This window comes from Thunnus thynnus, chromosome 20 (genome assembly GCF_963924715.1).
Source record: "Thunnus thynnus chromosome 20, fThuThy2.1, whole genome shotgun sequence".
NCBI lineage: Eukaryota > Metazoa > Chordata > Actinopteri > Scombriformes > Scombridae > Thunnus > Thunnus thynnus.
Window position 1 is genome coordinate 16,077,823 of NC_089536.1, and position 18,640 is coordinate 16,096,462.

An 18,640-nucleotide genomic window follows, 5' to 3' on the forward strand; every position below is an offset into this window, starting at 1 on the left:
AGTGGTGAATTTTCTTACCTGTGTTTCACAACATCTGTGTCTAGATGTTTGTCTTCTGAAGAATATGGGATGATCTTCAGCAATGGAGCATGCTGCTCTTGTGTATCCTCTGACCTTTTCACCCCTGAAACCTGGACAGTATCTCCTGCAAGGACAGTGTCTGAGTCTGACCTGTGGGTCCAACAGAAAAAGGTACTGATTAAAATGCAGTTTATGAACCAAAAACATCTGATTTATATTAATATAAGGTGTAGATACATTATTATATAATCCAGTTGTTTATTTCTAAATTGTAATATTACTTTTAAGGCAAAAATGTTTTGCTATTCCATTTACAGATTAGTAAATGGCACAACAAAGTGGTTAGTGTGAGTATTTCTTTTCTCTCGTTAGCTGTATGTTTACTTAAGCTTTTCACTGACCTGTGAGTTGGTCTCAGTGGGGAGGCAGCAGTCAAAGACACAGTCAGCAGCAGCAGAACAGCTATCTCCATATCGCACTGACCTGTGGCAGAGAAAGAACGAGTGATGCTGAGGAAAAACATACTATCGTCTTCACAACTCATAAGATTTTGTTAAAAGAAGAGTCAATGAAGAAGTAAATTATGTTCTTCAAAATAGCATAAATTGAAGCCAGGATGTAACTTACCACCAAGAAAATGTAAAAATCCTCTGCAGCTTTTTGAATAAACCATCAATCCAGAGGTTCAGGCGTAGTCTCTTGCCGATTGTTGGATGTCTGTCATCCTCACCACCTCAGGTCCTTTATAGGGTTATGGCAGGGTGAGGGGGCGTGTCTGTAACATAGTCATTATTTTGCTAGACCAACTCCCACGCTTGCAATTAATCAGTTATGGTGGCAGTTTTATCCTCTATTTACAAGAGCTGCGTTCTCAATGTAAACAAGATTTTAACCACAGTTTCCAAACACAACATTGTGCTTATACTTGAAGCGACCTTGTACTTTAAGTGATGTTTACATTGATTCTTATGTTCACTCTTTGACCCCCTCCCCATCCACATCCTCTATCCATCCCTCTCCTCTCCCACTCCACTTGCAGCAGAGCAATTGTTCCAGAAATCGTTCTTTCATTTCCATCACCTGCAGGAAGCCCGCAGAGCCCAAAATAACCCCGATTCTCCTCCAGGCTTTTCTTTATCGCCCCATTTTTCCTGTGCCTTTTTCCCTTGAGTCACTTTTGCCGTCACCATGTTTATTCCTGAAATGTCCTTCACTCACCCCCTCCCCCTATATACAGTGTTTCAAAAACAACTTGTTTTCAAAGATGATAAATCCTATTTTAGAGATATTCAGATTTAATTTTAGCAGAATAGGTTTATAGCTTTATTAGCTCACTTACAAATGTTCACAGAAATAAGAAATTATGAAATAATCAAGCACTTTTACAGCCACATATTAATATCTCTCTAGGAAATTATGACAAATTTGTTAATCTTTTAATAACACAGTAAGTCCATGGGGAGCCAGTGTCACGTTTAATGTTTTCAAGTCTCCACACTCTGTTTCTCCCAGCCCCTCTCCGTCTCTCTAAATCACAACTTCCACCACCCCTCATGAGTCTATTGTGTACCTTTCCTGTGAACATCTGGACTGGTTGTGTGATCTGAGTAGTGCACTGAGTCATCACTGGCGCGCGTGCACCCAAGAGCATTAGCAGTCAAATGATAAGGCAATCTTGTGTTTTCACATGATTAAGTGTGGATTACACAGAGTGTTGTTATATGAATAATTTCCCCTGAAACGTTACAACTAGCATGAAGGCAGGGACGACGTGACAAAAGAAAGCATACCCTTTACACCTGCTGCTGCCTGGCTTTGAGCAAATTGCTTATTTTCCACAAAAACAACATTTTAATCCTAAATTAATGCATATTAAGCAAACTGTCACAAATGTTGTAATATACTGATTCCAGTCTGTAGCTTGTAATAGCAAGAAATATCATACTTTGTTATGGCCTTTGATTAAGGTCAGTGCAATTTGAAACTACTGCTATGGTATCTGAAAGAAATTTTGAACCTGGAGAGAATGTGTGATTACCACATATGTCATTTAAGAAGAAAATAACGAATTAGGGATGCACGATATTATTGACACATCATCGGTATCGGCCGATATAAGCTCTAAAATGAAATATCGGCATCGGCCCAAAATGAACATTTTCTGCCGATTATGAGAGGCCGATTTGTTGCCTTCTCCTCCGCCGCCTGACTGTGCTTCCCTCCACGGACTGTTTCACCCTGACGGTCCTGGTGCTTCCTCCGCAGGCTCCATTTTACTCAAGCTGCCCGCCAGACCCGCTGCTTCTTCCCACTTTAAAGGAGCAGCGGGTCTGACCAGCAGCTCAGTGAAGTGGAGCCTGTGGAGGAAACACCAGAACCGTCAGGGTGAAACAGTCCGCGGAGCTGTTATGTTCGGCTGCACATATAGGAAAAGCCTCGGCTGACAGAATGTACCACTCTGTTTGGGAAAAAAAATCTTCTTCTTTTTGGTTTATGACGGTGGTTGGCAACCAGCGTATCAGGTGCATTACCGCCACTTTCTGCTCTGGAGTGTGGACCAAAGATTAATCCTACACATTAATCCTGTCTGTCTAATAAACTCAAAGAAAACTCTACTGCTCCATCCACTTGGCAGGTTCATTAAAGTTTTAATGCTGAACTCCAGTCTTCCTAAGTTCTTCCTTCATATATTGTCTTTCTTGATCATACTTAGTACAAAATATGCTTGCATGCATAATAGCCTCCTCAGCCAGCTGGAAAAAAATATGTGCATATATCAGTATCGGCATCGGCAATCGGCCACAATGAGTTGGAAATATCGGCATATCGGATATCGGCAAAAAATCCAATATCGTGCATCCCTATAGCAAATACATCAGCAAAACATAGAAAACTGCTAATTATGACTTCATATTGATTAGTATACTGTAAAAAACACAATATATTAACAAACAAGACTAAAAGCCAACAGCAATGCTAGCAGCTCTGTGTGGCCCATGGATGTATAGTGTGGCCTAGCAAAGCGGTGCTAGCATGGCAACTTGCTATCTGCCATCTAGCGCATAGACTGTATATAAATATGGACGACGCGTCGCCACCATGGGTGTATAATAAGAGCAATAAGAGCTCTTATAATACATCGGTAGAGTCGGGCGGCGGCATGACGGCCCGCGGAACACGCCCCCTCAGCCGTCCCACTGCCTGACGGAGGTTTGAGAGCGGCTGTCACCGCTGTCAATCATGACGTCAGACTCCCTTTCTGTATCGTCAAATAACTAATTAAAAACAAACTTACAAGAAAAATGAGCACTTGAACAAATATCAGCATGATAAGAACTACCTGAAAAGACAGAAACCGTCTTTTAGAAATAATTATTTGACGTGTACTTTGATTTTTTAGTTTGGCTCATGTCCCATCCACTAACATGGAGGGGGCGGGAATAACCTGTACTGCAGCCAGCCACCGGGGGGCGATCGAGACGTTTTGGCTTCACGTTTGGGGCGCTGTCATGACGTCCATCTTTATATACAGTCTATGATCTAGCGTGTTAACATTTGCTAATTGGCACTTAATACAAAGTAGGCTGAGGCTGATGGGAATGTATTTGGTTTTAGAGGTATTTGGTCACAAACCAAAGTGTTGGCCAAATTTAAATTTTGACATGATGATGACGCCACATGAGATAACTAAGGAACTAAAGCTGAAGTAAATCAGAAAAACCACAATTGTCAACCTTATGGTGGCACTAGAAGAAGTCAGGGATCACCAGTCATTATGATTCATTATCTGGGAGCAATGGAAGCCTGTACAAATGTATCTAATGGTTGAGATATTTCAGTCATGACCAACCAACCATATTGCTAGCATGCCTAGAAATAAGAGTGAAAGAAAAGAAATATATAAATTAGCACCTGGGAACAATAGTGCCATGTCTTACAAACAGTCATACTATCAGGGGCAAAATAAACAGACATGCACTAACTAAAACACAGAGAGCCATGCTCCATAACAGAATCTCATTACAGTAGATTGACTCTTGAAAGCTTTCTAGAGGTCAGTGGAGTTTAGGCTACATGCAGCATGTTGCGTCCCAAGTGTTACAGCTAGTGATGATGTTAGTCTGTTTCTGAAAGTGAACAGTCATGGATTGCGTACGTCAGTGACAACGGTTGCTTCCCTCCACTTCCTTCAAAGGTCGCAAAGGGTCATCAGTCTGATGCAACTCTTGACTTGTCGACATCTTACATCTCAAGTATGTAATTCATCTTGAAGGAATATGCGTTTACTTCCATAAGAGCACTTTATCAGCACTCCTCTGACTTTTCTCCTGCTATCGCTGACGTAGTGTGCATCCTGTTGTTGTAACCCTGCAGCCACCAGCCGGCCACTCCAGCCCCATGGCCCTGTTTCCTCTACCCACTGGGCACAAGAGTGAGCATCCTGCCAGGAAAGGCTGTCATTCATTCACACATCATCTTCTCACAGATTTCGCCTCACAGGGCATGCAAGGCACTTTGCAACAGGTGTGTTAACTTCTTTTTTTCCCCCCTTCCCGGTACACGTGAGTATGACAGTGGAAAACAGGTGAAAACAAACACGGTTGATTTACTGAAACATATTGCAGCTGTTCTGGTGTAGATTATCACCAGAAGTAGCACATGGTCACAGTTAAATCTTCCACTAGAAATAGAGGATACGAACTAGAGGATATGAAAATAGCACCATCTTGTGGGAGCAGACACAAACAGCATCATCATACGTTAAGCACATTATATAACTCAGTTCTCATTTTGGAATGATTTTTCTAACTAAAAAAACATATTTTGAGTTGTAAAAAAAATACCAATGTCATCTTAGGTGACTCTACAGATGCATTTCGCAGGAATGTTTTTCACATTGAATTCAGCACAGTTATGCAACAGCAAGAGAGGGGAGGTACAAACAAAATCTTAATGGTTATTTTAGTTATTCTCGAGCTATCAGGAGATTTGAGGGAAAGCTTGTGTTCAAGCTGGAAAGAGAGTGAGAGAGAGAGAGAGAGAGATGTGCAGTACAAGTCTATGAAACCTGTAAAAGGTTAGAGGGTCAGCATTGAGAGATATAAGCTTAGAGTCCATTAGTGGATTATAAACTCCATGGCCCCTGCATCTCTCTTGGATTATAGAGAGAGAGAGAGAGAGAGAGAGAGAGAGAGAGAGAGAGTTAGGCTTAGTGCATGAGGGCGACTGGAAAGAAAGTGAATTGAGCAAATTGCAAGGCAGAACACTGTGCATATGTGGACAAAGATACACTGGGAAGCAAGCTGAAGTAGAGTTGAAGCTGTGACAGCACTTTGAGTTGGCAAGGTGATTTTGGCACACTTTCAGTATACCACCTGGCTGTAAAAGTGAACCGCACAAGGTAAGTTTCCACAAACAAGGAGTTAAACTCCTGTAATCTGCCTGCAATCATTTTAATGTGAGTGTAGAATGCATCTCAATATGGATAACTGTCATGTAAAAGATACAGATTTAGCTTTCATTACCCAAGAAGCATTTATCAGTGTTGTGTAATTGTGATGTTGGTAGAATGAGTAGTTTACTAAATGTTTATCATTTCTGCTCTTTAATTTCATATTTAATGGGTTTTATTTTCATATTCTGAGTGCATTACAGATCAGATATACTGTAGATGATGTGTTTTTTGTCTCTATGTGTTTATTAATGCATAAGCCCTTTTACCACCATCCTCATCATTATTGTTGTGTAACTTTAATATTGTTACAGCCTAAATGATTATTCCTTTTTGTGCGTGTGTGTTTGTGTGTGTGTGTGTGTGTGTGTGCGCGCAGGAGGCATGGACATAGACGTGGAGGGGATTATCCAGTGCATCAGGCAGGGGGATGAGAACGGTGTTCAGACACAACTGCAAGAGTTCAACAAAGAGGTAACACCACACATATACCCACTCATCTTTGTGTCTGGATGATATGTTGCTGTTTGTGACAGTTTCAGACTGTTTTGTCGTCGTTTCTCTCCTCCAGTATGCCCAGTGCTTCTTCTTTGATGCAGAGGAGAGGGACAGAAGGAAAGTAAGTTTGTTTTATGCAGCCGCATCCACGAAATGAGAGAAAGTTTACTGTCACGCCAATGTCTTACCTGTGTTCTCTAAATCTCACCTTTCTTTCCATATCACCCTATATCCACCCCTCCTCCTCCTCCTCCTCCTCCTCCTCCTCCTCCTCCTCCTCACTCTACCCCTCCCCACACCTCCTCCACAGTCTGTCTCTGATTAGTAATTCTGCTGTATCAGTTGTCCCTGATCCTCTCTCCTTGTATGCTCAGGCAGATTGAGCCCAGGCAAAGCGATACCAAGCATACTGCATGATAATCTATTTAACACTTTCAGCTCTGTCATTTGCAGCCATTGAACAGCCTTACAAAGGCGTACTGATAGTGTTTTCTCTCTTTTTTCCTGAACTGCTCACTGAAACTCACTGTCCGCCTCCTTTAGCAAAGAAAACTAGAAGAGGTACAGAACGTTTAAGTCTAATATTGCACCCCTAAACTAATTCATAATGTTGGAATTGAAGTATGAATTATTTAATCACATTTAATCTTTGCCCTGCTGTACCAGTTCAGGAAGAATAAAGTGAGGGAGTACGCTGATTCTGACTCCGACTGTGATGAGTATGACCAGGAGGATCGAGGCCTCATCCTCAGACAGGTATCCGACACCCATCACTTTCTGCTTGGCACGAATTATTTGAAGAATGCTGTTAAACTATACGTCTGTTTTTCTGTCCCTGTCCTCAGAGTTTAGCTGTTGTCCTTGTGAGATTCATAAGAACAGGAGTTAAATGTCGTCTGTTGAGAGTATGTCTGCGCACCCTGAGGATCCTCTCCAGAGACCAAAAGGTCCTAGGCCCCTTGGTGACCGACAGCGCTCTCCTCACTCTGGCCAAACTGGCCGGGCTGACCACAACTGACGCGAGCGACGAAGCCAGCGACCCCGACTCTGAATTCTACGATAACGTCATCGCCTCTCTCGCTGAGGCCAAAGTGTTCCACTGTCGCACCGACGAAGACGACGGTGACGTTGAAGCCAATGACCAGAGTGATGAATACCCTGCCTTTGAGGATGACACCAAGAGCGACATCAGCATCGCCAACAGCGGAGATCTGGACAGCATCAGCTGGCTTGGGAGCCACAGGACCAGCATTAACGAAATGCACAGAGGCACCGTCCATCACAAGGTGCTGGAGCGAGGGAGGAGGGACCGCAGGGAGAGCAAGATGGACGGGGAGGAAGAGGAGGAGGAGGACGGGGAGTCAGGAGAGGAGGCGCAGAGAAAAGAGGCCATGAAGGTGTTGTGTAACGTGGTGTACAACAGCACCTGGGCACAGGAGAGGTTCAGCGCTCTCAGGTTTGGCTTTGAGAGACACACACACACACATACACACACACACACACACATACAGCCATTGGCTTTGTAACTTGCATTTCTGCATTTTTTTCCTGCAGATAATGGTCAAATTTAGACAGTTCTAAGTCATTTTAGGGTGTTTCCAGTGAAGTTACAATCGAGTTAAGTATCAGAAAATCATCTTGTAAATGAAACCATATTATACATTAATGGTATACATCAATCTTTGGTGTCAGTCCCTAAGAATCCAAGAGCGAAGGCTTATTTTCTCATAGTGGAAAAAACAGAGACATGCCCCAGGATTCACAAACTATTTGCTTGACTGGCTTATTATGCACATACACCCACATTTGATTGAAAGCAGCAAGTTCATGCCTGAACTCTGAGGGGTTGTTTAAGGTCATTATGAGAATTGAAAAAAAAAAAAAACAGATCACAGTGACACTATTGTGACTATTGTGAATGTTTCCACACAGCTAATCTCCTGTTTTTTAATTGTTTTGTTTTGTTTTGTTGTTGTCAGGCTCATGTGTGGTCTTACAGAGCGTCTGTCCTCAGGTGTTAGCGGTTCATCTCCCTCCAGTGTTCAGTTTTATGAATTACGACTCATGTTCCTCATTACTGCACTGCGGTCAGAGCTCAGCACTCAGCTTCAACAGGTAACATAAAATTATCACTCACTTACTTATGGGATGTGGAAAAATACAGTATGTAGTGCTGTATTTACACTTCCTCTCGGAGTGAACCAGTTGCATCCTGCCCTCATACTCAATATTTTCCACTTCCAGGAAGGAGGTGTATCCATCCTCACTGCAGCCCTGGAGAACTGCCTGGAGGTTCAGTGGAAGGAGCAGTATGAGTGTGTGCTGGATCCGGCAGCACCACCTATTTCTCTGGAGGCCTCTCAGCGCATCATAGAGATCCTCAAAATCCTCTTCAACATCACCCACAGCATCCACAGGCAGGAGCCGAGTGAGGTCAGTGAATATGAGTCCACACTAAACCAGGCAACCTTCAGGTGCAACAGCAAAAAGATAAGACTGTTATCAGTCTTCTGTCTCTCTTTGAGGAAATACATAACGTTTAAGTGCACTAAAGAATAGATTCAATCCAAATCTCCCCTTCCCTCAACTGTTTCTTATACATTATCAGCCCAAATTAACTGTTCCAAGAGAAATGGGCTGTACAGTATGTTTGAACTCTCTTCAGGATGATGCAGCTCTTTACCGACACCTGGTGGCGATCCTGCGTCTCTGCCTGATGAGGAAGTGTTTACTGACAGATGATACTGATGAACTGCAGGGGTGAGCATGAACCAAACCATAGTAGGATAACTTAGAAATCACAGTAACAGTCATCTTTAATTCCAATGATGTAGATGCAGTTGAAGTTAATGTACAGTATATTTTTAAAAATGTTGGATTAATGATGAATTCTTCCAAGAACTGTGAAATGTTTAATTTCGATCACACTTTTATTTTTGGTACATATGAATAATGTTAAATGTTTACTGCTTATTGTGTTTTTCAGTTTATTCACACTAAACTGAACCAAATCGCTCTTTTATCAACTCTCTCTCTTTGCGTTCCTCTATTCTTTTCTCTGATCCCGCAGTCACACAGTCAACCTGTTGTCAGCGCTGCCTCTTCAGTGTCTCGACGTGCTGCTGATGGTGCCCCTGCAGCCCAACTCGGAGCAGTGCCAGGGGGTCAACATGGACTGTGTCCACACCCTGCTGATGTTCATGGAGAGACGTCTGGAGTTGGTAAAAGCAGAAGAAGGGTTGAGGGGTTTTGGAAATGCTTAGAAGTCAAGCTAGAATTAAGATTTAAGGATGTTGAAGTTTTTGAGTTTAAAAGAGAGACCATCAGCTAATACTGACATAACCTGAGAGAGTCTTTGTCGTGTTTCTGCTTCTCAGGGCGATAAGATCAAAGAGAAGCTGACACCAATCCTCAATCTGCTGACAGAGAGCTGCCGGGCCCACAAAGAAACACGCCACTACATCAGGAAACATGTAATACCCCTCAAAAACATGACACCCACAAGAATAATATGTGCCACATTGTCGGTCCTTAAAATATTCAAGTCTACTGAAATAACTCGTCCCCTTTATTAGATCCTGCCTCCTCTGAAAGACGTCTCACACAGGCCAGAGGAGGGCTCCACAGTGAAGAGTCGTCTGATACGTCTCATGACCCACCTGGACACAGATGTCAAACACTGTGCCGCTGATCTCATTTTTGTCCTCTGCAAGGAAAATGGTAAGATCAGATACTATCATCTAATTACAAAGTCTAGTCAGAAAATACAACACTGTACTGTGTTAAAATGATCAGATCAAGACAGTGGATAACGTACTGTGCTTTTGTCTTGATTTGATTTTTTTTAATTAGAGGATAGGAGAAGAAGGATGAGGATGCAAAAATCTCAACAATGTTGCTGCTCTAAACCTCTTTTTCCCCTTTTTCCCGTTTTTTCTCTTAAATGGCTTGAAAAAAGTTTCCAAAATTTGACAAAATTATTTATTTAATACCTTGTTCCAACAGTTCACTGAATTTGTGCAAAGTTTTCTGAAATATTAAAACCTAACAAGCCATCTTTTGAATAGCTGATGTTATAATTGCTGCCAAGGGGGCTTCTACAAAGTACTGAATTAAGGATCTGAATACTCAGTTTTTACATTTACATTTGCTAAAAACCTTTGAGCATGAGCACATGCAAAAATGGCAGTTTTACCCATTTAAAATCAAATGTGCAACATAATAAAGTGTGCAAAAAGTGAAGGAGTCTGAATATTTTCTGAATCCACCGTACATTTCTTGAAAATTCAACCTGACAGATTTAGAAACTCTGTGTGTCAGTGTGGTGTTAAAAATGGTTTGTACCAGTACACAGCTTACACACCTGATTGAAAATGACGTCATAACATTTTAGCGTATATACTGCTTTGTCTGCACCATTCGACGCCTATCACCTCCACATCTTCTTCTTCCAGTGAGGCGTTTTGTCAAGTACACAGGCTACGGGAACGCAGCGGGCCTGCTCGCCACCAGAGGCTTGCTGGGCGGCCAGGGGTCCAGGACCTCCAGCTCCGACGCCCAGTACTCCAGCGACTCCGACTCGGACACAGAGGAGTACCGGCAGGTGAAAGATCGCATCAATCCCGTGACGGGGCGGGTGGAGGTAGAACAGCCGGACCCCATGGAGGGCATGACGGAGGAGGAGAAGGAGGAGGAGGCCAAGAGGCTGATCATGCTCTTCAACAAGCTGTCCAGGTCAGTGACACTACAAAAAACTTGTTGACTGTTACAGGGATGTGTGTAAAAGCATAATTGTAGTAATAAACATATTTCTGTTAAAAGACTCAAACATTTTTTTAGTTTGAATGAGAACTAATCTCCTTTAAAATGATTTAAATGGTGATAAGATAGTTGAAGATATTGTTTGAAAAGAGGCTTAAGTACATGATAGATATTGATATTTACATTTCTCTATTTTACCTTCTATCTGTAAGTCTAATATCAATCCATATCAAACTTCTCTGTATAATGAAGTTAGCATTTCCTTTTAACAATTGCAGAGAGGAGGCCTCATGATATAGGCGACATTATCAGAAACGTAACTCAGTTTATTACAATAGGTTGAACCAAGAAAAAGAAAAGAAAAAACACAAAGAAAAAAAAACCTCTTCACAAACGTCCAGCAGGCTGAGAGCAGACAAACATTAAATGAGTCAGATAAGAACAATGTTGTTGTTGATCATTAAATCGTCCATGCTTTTGACACCTCATTTGTTTTGCAGAGATAATATTATCCAGCCGATGGGAGTGGATGCAGAGGGGAAGCTGGTCCCGATGTCAGGACTGAGGGAGAACTCGATCACTGAAGAGGGGAAGTCTGGCTCAGAGAATGACGGAGAAGCAGACCAAGGAGAGAAGGACTAACATCGATCCTAAAGTCTGACAGTGCATAAATATTTGTTGTACGTGTATGGACGAAAAAACAACACGATGTAGTTCTCACCCAGTCCCTAATTTTTGATTTTTTTCTTCTTCCTCTTTGGATTCAGGATAATAATTTATTTAGAGTAAAAATATCACAATGGATGGAATGAATGAAATTCTCAATTGGTAGTAGAATGAACTGATGTCAATGTAATAACATAATATTCTTAAATATTTTAATAAAGTCTTGAAATCTTACGCTGTGTACTGATTCTTTTACTTCAGTGTATAGTTAGTTAATCCTCTCTAGAGCCTTGCATTGTAAATGATGGTAAACAGGCCACACCTGATACTCACTGTTACCCTTAAATAAAACAAGATGAACTAAACATCTGCACTGCATGTTTACTTCATTCTGTACAGTCTGTATAGTGTGTTGTGGTACATAACTGTCTTGGATTGTGCTCAGTTGTATACTTAGCCAAAAACTGTCTCATGTGACAAAACATTAAAAAATATTTTGATTGATTCCAGATGCTCTTATCATATCTGTGCCGTTGAATTGACTGGAATTTCATACTCCAGTGTGACTGTAACCTTTGACTGAACTGCTGTGTTTTTGTGTTTTAGGTGTGGTTACAGCATTCATTTTACTGTATACACAGTATTTCAGTTTTACTAAAAGGATCTTTATTAAGCTGAAGATGGAGTCCTTTTTCTGATTATTGATGTTACTACATGTGGAAATGTATGTAAATCATTGCCACATTGATTCTGAAACATTTGCATGATTACTATTCATAAATAAACACATAAGATCATCAACAGGATGACTGACAGCCTCTAGATGGAATTTCACATTTAATGCCACTGGGTCAGTTTAGAAGAAAATCTGCTATTTTTCTTTAAAGCACAAGACAGGACGAAGGCACTTTTTTCCACACTAACACATTTGTTCAAATGGAAGACAGTAAGTGAAAAGCTTGCGAAGTGGCAGGACTCTTTTCTTATGCTCAGTCTCTTTGCAACAGAAAGTGACTGGGTATCTTGAAAATGTGGTCTTGATGTGAGAAAGATTAAATCACACAGACCATAGCTTCAGTATTTTATTAAAAATATCAAGGTATAAATTAATTTGAAATATCAATGTTTAAATGTACAAGTAAATCCAACACCATTGCATTTTTTTTATATTATTAATGTTATTATTAACTGCACCATTCACTTTGGTGTTGAATCACAATATAAAATGTTCATAAAACATGTAAACAAGCATTTCTGAGATGTTCTTGTCAAGGATTATAGCGTTGACTTTCTTCTAGTGCAGCAAAGCGCATCAGCACATCTCCATCATCTCTTCGAGGGACATCTGCAGCTCTACAGACTGCAAGGAGGAGGCGCCGCCTACAACAGCCATATTCTTCAGTAACTCCAGTGAAGTCAGGACCACCTGAGACCGAAAAAGCAGGGAGCAAAAGTCACATGCAATGACAAGAATGACAAGAGCGAGAGTGGCTAAGGTGAACTTAACAAAGGCCATGAAATTTAAGAAAAAACGTGTCACGCTGGTTTCTTTGAAGTGACTTTTTGTATAAGCTTTTCACTTCTCAGCATGAACACCTCTGTAGAGGCACAACAGCAGATAAACCTTTTACACCTGAGTGAGCAGCTGTCACCACCGGTATTCAGGCTTTGCTCCCTTGGTGCTATTAATCAATACCGAGACAAAATTGACAGTCATAGTCAATAGTCACTGCTTTTCAAGTGCTGCTGACTATGGCTGCCTTGAGTGGCCAATTTAGGGGGGTTGATCACTCCTTTACCAAACAAGTACTGTTTTAAGTTCGGTCTGAGCGCAACACTGTGTCTGCGTTTTCATCATTTAAAGGTTCTCTCACCTCCACTGTGATGAGTTTCTTCTCCCAAGGCCTGTTGTCAGGGTCAGGCCACTTCTCCCCGAGGCAGAAGAACAAGGAGCAGGGATAGCTCTCTTTCCCCTCAATAAACTCCATTATTCCTGCAGCGATAGGACAATCAATCACTATATCAAGCCAACATGCCAGATGTTGCACATGTATTTACAGGTAACAAAAAGTTAAGTTGTGATTCTATTCGCCCACCTCGCAAAAAGTCCTTGAACAGGTAGAGCGGTTGAGGCTGCAGTTTAGAAATCTCTTGGGGCTGCCCGCTCTGGTCAAACTTAGAGAAGCTCCAAAAAGCTTTGATCTCACCCCGTCGCTGGCCGTAGACCACATGACCAGACACCCCCACATCCAAACCATCGCCCAGCTTGTCCAGGATGCGTTGGGTCAGTTTGGCTTGGGTTTGATCCAGCATGGCTCCAGGACTTGGCAGCGAGAGCACGGACAGGCCTGACTCGTGGTCAAAAATTGGCCCGGTGAGTTCAGGCCTAAAGTGACGACAACATAATTGCATTTATTAATTTCAAGATGAACAGCAGGTCATATGAATGTCAGAGCCACAGACTTTAAAAGACATTTTGGAAAAAAACACTTATTTGCTTTCGTGCCAAGAAGATTGATACCACTCATCAAACTATTCCGTTAACTATGACAGCTGTGTTGAAGCTAAACTGGCCATATTGAACATCGGCTAGACATGTTTCCTTTAATCAAACCTTCATTTTGATGTTACCTGTAAACTAAGCGGACTCCAGCTTCATTCTCAACCACCTGCTCAGACACCTTCACACCTCTGTAGAACACAGATACCCTGAACTGAGTCTCTGAGGATACAGAAAGAGAAAATATGTAAGAGAAAGTGTGTTTCTGTTAAAAAAAAAAACAACCGAAATACAAGTTTATTATGCACTCTCATCATTCATATTGTTTATAACAGTCTTATGAAAGATATTAAATTTGATTTTTATGGGAGGAACATCGTTTTGTATGTGATTTTGTGTAAATTCCTCATTTGCTTCAACTTACTGAAATGGTCTCTGTCATTGGTCTTGTTCATGGTATCTATGAACTGCTCCACGAACTGCCCACCACAGGCCTCTCCCACAGCTCCCACCATTGGATGTGCTGGTTGCTCAGGCAACCCAGCTTCACTGACTGCAACCTCAAACGTTACTGGACACTGCTGTTGCCCAGGCAACACGTGTGCACCAATCAAAACCTGATTTTCCAGCTGCTGTTGCCCAGGAGGAGCGTTGAAGCCTGCCGTGTCCTCTGTGGAAAAGTTGGTAGAAACTGAAAAAGGTGTTTCTAGGAAAAGTATCTCGGATACTGTTGTTTTCTGCTCGTACTGCGGCAACACAGGGAGGAAATGATAAGCAGTGCGCATAAGTCTACCTGTTTCAGGCCCAATGTTCAGTCCCTCTAGACACTCCTGGAGAATATCCTGGTTGACAGTGGATTCTGCAGGCAAATATTCAAGTTTAACAATATTCACACAGTGATTAACTATCAAATTAATGACCATTTCTAAGAATATTTAAGTAAATTTCCCTTCTAAGATACCAAATTCATGCCAGGAGGAAATGAATAACAAGTGATGAGCTGCCTTACCTAAATATATGGCTTCTTCTGGAAGAAAGAGACAGTCTTCAAGTTTCGTCAAGTTTGGAACAACCTGGCTCTAAGATATCACAGACACATACCCGAATGAGTTAATATGCAATGACATTATTATACAGCATCTTTATTTCACTTCCTGTGTTTCTACAAGTGAAACCCACATACACAGTCGCTTACTTCTTGTACAGGAAGGACAAATTCAGCCTCATCTTGGTCTTGGGATCCAGCAGAAGAGTTTGCTTTGAAAGTGGAATTAAAGAGCTCAGTTAATACCTGCTGCTTACTATCTTTTCATCATTTATGCTGCGCTTTAATCTTATAATCCCCTTTACAAAATGGTATTGACTTGCATCTTTCACATTTGCATATTAGCTTGATAAATCTCAACCACAGACACATAAATCTAGACATAGATGTAAGCAAGATGGAGAGTAATGTGATCATCCAAACCAGGTGAGGAGGTGTTCGGGGGATTTAGAGTATGTGGTCACGCTGATAGGAAGCTGCTTTGTCATTTCAAATCCAAACATAACTCACGTTTGAGCAGATATGAGCAGTTTCTGTGCTACACTTGCTGTATAACCTGACTTTTGTATTAATCTCATTTGCAATAAAAATATATTTCTTGATATTTCATGACAACATGGAGAAACAGCCGATTCCTTATTCATCAAATGGTTTAAAGCAAAAGAGTCATTCAACACTACAACCTCCTGCCTGCCTGGGATTATAGTTAAAACACAGGAGCTGAATAATTTTGCATGAATAAAGCTGCAAGAGAAATGAATGTGCTCTGATTTTGCAAAGGAGGGAGCAGTCTGTTTTTTTTTTTACTTTTTCTGTGCATTTTTTGTGACCCTGTACTGTCTGGTTCATCTTAAAATAGTCCAAACAGTGTGTGTGATCACAAGCATATTCACGTATAAAAAAAAAGTCTTTTTTTAACTCGCCTGTTATCCACTATAATTAAAGACAGACGGTTCCTCACCTCCTGATGCTGACTCCTCTGGCCAGGAGTACACTTTGTGTGGGTTTGCGGAGTCGTTCTTCTTGTCAGCGAGCATTTTGAAGCCTTTGGCTCGAAGGGCGCTGCGGAAGTTCCTCTTCCAGACCGAGGGGTCTCCCTGAGCCGGGCCATTGCCACTGGCCTCTGCCCAGGCCTACAGGGAAGAAACAGGTTGAAGGCAGGAATAATTACACTATATGAACAGAAATACATGATGTACAGTACAAGCCTGTGGATTGGATTCTTTAAATTCTATTTGCTGATGTCTTTGCATGACAGTCAGTGCACCTTAAAGATGAGGATGTCACTGTCGGAGGAGTCCTGTCTCAAACCGTGTTTCCAGGGGATGCAGAACTCTGTTCGCTCCTGGTTCGTCCAGTGGACACCGTGATAGCTGCCGCTGTCAATCTGGGCCCGCAGCCACGGGATGAGCAGTGGTTTAGAATGAGACATTTCTACAAGAGCGAGAAAAATATGCCATATCAGTGTTAGCATGAATCCCTCATCATGTGTCATTGCTTTGGCTTGCTGTCATATAACTTCATGGGTGTGAGCCTGTTCATTGAATAGTCACATGATCTTCAGCTGACCTACAATAGAAAGTACACATTCTGATGTGGCCTCTAAATGAAGATTTGTTTTGTAATATTTGAATAATAACTATTAAACCTAAATTTCAAATGCCTGATTTTAATACTGGATTCTAGTAGCCATCAGTATTCAGATTACCTTGCACACGATGCAAAAGCAAAAAAGATCTAAGGATTACTTGAATCCTTCACTGAAATGAAAGGTGTAACACCACACACTACACTGAGTCACGGTGACTATTTATTCAATTGATTAGTACAATTTTCAGGTTCACCTTTCAAGGGACATTTTGCCTGTAGATGGCGCTATCTTGTAATTTTCAAGGGAAAAGGTAACCAATAAATACCATTAAGTATAAGAAAATACAATAAACAGCATCTTAGATTTCATTAAAACATAAAACACTTATTTTTAATTTTGAATGAGGTGTGACTTCTATCATTTTTCACGTCCACTGATAGATCAAATGTTTAAGAAGAGATCAACAGCACAACACAGTATCAATAGCCTTATACCTGCTGCACTCTCTAGTAACTGGGAACATCTGCTTGGCCTGTATTTTGCAGTTTCTGAATCTTAGAAAGAGGAAGCAGGCCAATAAGGGGTCTGGTTCAGCCTACTCAATGAGTCAGTATCACTAAATGTCAGTCTCCTTAACTCAAAATGCCACTGAAAGGTACTGTGAATAGTAGCTACAATGTAATTATGAATGTAAAGTGAAAATACTGATTGTGCGGAATACTGGCAGAGCAGTATGCATTGATTTAATGTTTTGTCACTGTTTCATTTGTCTGTATTGTTTGTAGGCTTTAAAGTTGCATATAGTGAAAATACTGGAGTAAAGATTGAATTTAAACACAGTATTTGATAGTTACTGTCCATCTCTGGCCATATATAGTGTTGTTAAATATTCCAATTGCCTGCTTGACTGTGCAGGAGTTACTGTACATGTTCATAGGCTTAATATTAATATGATAGTATCAGCTTACATAACAAATAACTCTCCTACCTGCTGTGACAGGCTTCACTGGTCGGTGTGCGAGTTTAGTTCAAGTGTCGTCGTTTCTTGGGTCCGAAGTCAGAAATATTGTTCAGGACAATAACTGCTGTACGAGCTGAAGCTGCGTGTCAACACGGCCCCGACTCCCGACTCCTTTATATACCGAGGAGAGTGCTTTGTAGTCTGTAGGCTTTCTCGGGAAACTCCGATCCTCAGTTTCGTTTTCCAGATATGACGTCACCAGGGTTTCACGCCAGTTGAGCCCGCTAGGTGGGGTCAAACACGCAACTTCTTTATACTTGTGAGGACCCTTAAAAGCATCATAGCCCAGTGATCCCCAACATGGGGGTCACAATTTATGGAACAGCAAGGAAGAAACACTAAATGTTGCGGTGCAGTTTATTTATTTACCCGCTCTGGGTTTAAACACTTATTCAAATGTCCTAATCTGAGAAATTTAGGAAATTCCTCTTAGAGATTTCTAAATTGGGAACCAGCTACCATAAAGGTCACTGCTATAACTCCAAACCTTGCTCTAAACGTAATCATAACCTTAAAGGATAGGTTAATTCTTTTTTCAAGTTTGTCCTAAATCAAGTCAGGTTTTTATTGCTGTAATTATTCCTCCTGTTCACACTGACCATTAAGAGATCCCTTTATAATGCACTTACAATATAAGTGATGGGAGCCAAAATCTACAAGCCTCCTGCTGTGCAAAAATGTATTTAAAAGTCTATTTGAAGCTTATATGAGGCTGCAGCTGCCAGATTACTCAAGTGAAGTCAGTATCTTTCAAGGTTACAGTCTGTTTAGTGCCAAGTCCCTCTTTTTTATTATGATCCTTTCACTGCAGCTGAACAGGAAAACACCGTCCATCGAGACACAAAATAATTTTTCACTAAAAAAACTGTAAAAGCGGCAGATATCCACTCTAACACTGATGGCTGAAGCCTCTACTTGGAAGTACAGCTTTGCTAAAAATGAGGACTGGGTTTTGACAGACTTGAGAAATTGTGAACTTGCCCTTTAACCTTAAAAGCATAATGAGGAGCAGCTAAAATGTCATTACAAAGACGCACGTGTGGAAACTCCTACACGCATGTACACTGTAGGGAAATGAAACACAG

The 18,640-nt window shown here is 41.3% G+C and overlaps 2 protein-coding genes across 7 annotated transcripts; one reads left to right on the forward strand and one right to left on the reverse strand.

Annotated features, from left to right (window-relative positions):
• Window positions 1–51: 51 nt before the first annotated feature.
• On the forward strand, window positions 52–11,632 carry si:dkey-94f20.4 (synembryn-A). Of its 5 annotated transcripts, none has more exons than XM_067575443.1 (16): window positions 65–192; window positions 4,217–4,274; window positions 4,396–4,545; window positions 5,853–5,947; window positions 6,045–6,092; window positions 6,515–6,532; window positions 6,638–6,727; window positions 6,817–7,427; window positions 7,951–8,086; window positions 8,216–8,404; window positions 8,637–8,731; window positions 9,042–9,192; window positions 9,349–9,444; window positions 9,547–9,691; window positions 10,426–10,705; window positions 11,233–11,632. In XM_067575443.1, exons 4-16 carry the CDS (start codon window positions 5,858–5,860, stop codon window positions 11,372–11,374), a joined length of 2,091 nt encoding a protein of 696 aa, XP_067431544.1. In that variant the 5' UTR covers window positions 65–192; window positions 4,217–4,274; window positions 4,396–4,545; window positions 5,853–5,857; the 3' UTR covers window positions 11,375–11,632. The 5 variants fall into 5 exon arrangements, with proteins under 5 accessions (XP_067431545.1, XP_067431544.1, XP_067431548.1 ...); XM_067575445.1 differs by lacking the exon at window positions 65–192 and adding an exon at window positions 2,382–4,075; XM_067575444.1 differs by lacking the exon at window positions 4,217–4,274 and having other exon boundaries at window positions 52–192.
• Window positions 11,633–12,466: 834 nt separating this feature from the next.
• irf3 (interferon regulatory factor 3) lies at window positions 12,467–17,738 on the reverse strand. Of its 2 annotated transcripts, none has more exons than XM_067575449.1 (11): window positions 17,523–17,738; window positions 16,211–16,377; window positions 15,905–16,076; window positions 15,094–15,155; window positions 14,908–14,977; window positions 14,692–14,757; window positions 14,323–14,568; window positions 14,030–14,120; window positions 13,495–13,784; window positions 13,273–13,391; window positions 12,467–12,824 (listed from the first exon to the last, which is right to left on the reverse strand). In XM_067575449.1, exons 2-11 carry the CDS (start codon window positions 16,373–16,375, stop codon window positions 12,711–12,713), a joined length of 1,395 nt encoding a protein of 464 aa, XP_067431550.1. In that variant the 5' UTR covers window positions 16,376–16,377; window positions 17,523–17,738; the 3' UTR covers window positions 12,467–12,710. The 2 variants fall into 2 exon arrangements, with proteins under 2 accessions (XP_067431550.1, XP_067431549.1); XM_067575448.1 differs by having other exon boundaries at window positions 15,082–15,155.
• Window positions 17,739–18,640: the final 902 nt, after the last annotated feature.

What these genes read in the sequence shown, in the direction of transcription:
- si:dkey-94f20.4 (XM_067575444.1), top strand. Translation starts at nt 5,858, where the DNA reads ATGGACATAGACGTGGAGGGGATTATCCAGTGCATCAGGCAGGGGGAT. An exon ending in TGCAAGAGTTCAACAAAGAG is followed by an intron (nt 5,948 to 6,044) that starts GTAACACCACAC and finishes TCTCTCCTCCAG; the next exon opens with TATGCCCAGTGCTTCTTCTT. An exon ending in TCAGCACTCAGCTTCAACAG is followed by an intron (nt 8,087 to 8,215) that starts GTAACATAAAAT and finishes TTCCACTTCCAG; the next exon opens with GAAGGAGGTGTATCCATCCT.
- irf3 (XM_067575448.1), bottom strand. Translation starts at nt 16,375, where the DNA reads ATGTCTCATTCTAAACCACTGCTCATCCCGTGGCTGCGGGCCCAGATT. An exon ending in GAACATTGGGCCTGAAACAG is followed by an intron (nt 14,569 to 14,691) that starts GTAGACTTATGC and finishes ACTTTTCCACAG; the next exon opens with AGGACACGGCAGGCTTCAAC. An exon ending in GTTCAAGGACTTTTTGCGAG is followed by an intron (nt 13,392 to 13,494) that starts GTGGGCGAATAG and finishes CTATCGCTGCAG; the next exon opens with GAATAATGGAGTTTATTGAG.